This window comes from Acanthamoeba castellanii (genome assembly GCF_000313135.1).
Source record: "Acanthamoeba castellanii str. Neff unplaced genomic scaffold scf7180000084587, whole genome shotgun sequence".
NCBI classification, from domain to species: Eukaryota; Discosea; order Longamoebia; family Acanthamoebidae; genus Acanthamoeba; species Acanthamoeba castellanii.
The window spans coordinates 8,868-10,099 of NW_004457666.1; the positions used below are offsets into that span (position 1 = coordinate 8,868).

Below are 1,232 nucleotides of genomic sequence, written 5' to 3' on the forward strand. Positions count from 1 at the left end.
AAAACCATTTTGTGTTGTCCAAACCATTTATATGGGCTTAAACTCACAAACAAAATCACTTTTCAAAATGACTGGACCTCTCATATCAAATGAGTGCAAGTTCATGATTTATGCACAATCCACACCTCTCATTTCAAATGAGTGCAAGTTATTGGAAAATGATGGGTGCTCCAGTAGAAGCATAACACTCTACAAAGGTCTCATGCAAAAGGTCCAAGTGTTGCTGTGGATAGGAGGCCCTTTGGGCCATGATGGAGTGGAGTCTGGAATCCTAAGGCAGGGTCTGGCACCAAAACAGCCACAGGGTGAGCCTGCCATCTCACCATTTTTACCCAGAGAAGCTGCAGTGACATGGTCACCACCAATACACTGCACCATGCAACACACCACACAACACACAGAAAAGTGTGCATGGATGACTACATGCCAAGGCTGGCCAGAGGTGTGGTACACATCTGCTCCACTTGTATTGCTATCACCTGCAACTGCCTGTTACTCTCATGTCCTTACAAAGTTGAGGACATGGTGTGGAGTTGGTGAGCAGCAGGAAGAAACCACTCAAGAGACAGAGCATGAAGGCCATGGTACCTGTCACTTGCCCTATGGCCCAGCTGTTATGGCAGCCACAAGGAGTACTGCACACCACCTCCTCCTTGCCTCCTTGTCCTCATCCTTCTTCTCCTCCAGTGCTACCACCACATGCTTCTGTGCTACCACCACATTCTTCTTTTCTACCATACCATTCATATCCTCACACCCAAAAGGGAGACCCTTCTTTGAGCCTCATTCTTGTGAAACCATGGACAGCTTCAGGAGACCAAACAAAGTGCCACTTGAGCACTATTTCTGATATAACAACAAATGAGTTGTCAACTAATGGTGGGAAGTGGTTTTATTGCATGCAAACGGCAACAACTCGCTCACCACATCCCAGCCGTGAGCGGACACACAGCAACTGCAGCGTGGGCTGATTATGGGTGAGAGGGGTGTGTGTGTGTGTGGTGAGTTGTTGAAGTCGCAGCTGTTGAGAGAATTGGGCGCACGAACCACAAACCCGGTTGAAATTGCACACAGCGCATGCTCCTCCACCAGCGTACTTGCAGTTGTTGTAGAGCTGCAGCGGTCCACCCTGGGGATAGCAGGGGCCACAGTTGTGGGGTACTCCACTATGCCTGAGAGCACAGAATGGGGAGGCCAGTTGTTGCAGGTTGCAGTAGTACACGCACCACCCC

At 49.4% G+C, this 1,232-nt stretch overlaps 1 protein-coding gene across 1 annotated transcript in view; it reads right to left on the bottom strand.

The window, feature by feature from the left end:
• Positions 1 to 809: 809 nt before the first annotated feature.
• Positions 810 to 1,232, bottom strand: part of ACA1_335110 (Multiple EGFlike-domains 10, putative) — a gene marked incomplete at both ends in the record, with an annotated part of 998 nt that continues 575 nt past the window's right edge. Inside the window, 2 exons of the mRNA XM_004353300.1 lie at positions 810 to 846; positions 1,098 to 1,172. Of these exons, the coding sequence (XP_004353352.1) occupies positions 810 to 846; positions 1,098 to 1,172 (112 nt within the window). The remainder of the gene's footprint in view (positions 847 to 1,097; positions 1,173 to 1,232) is intronic.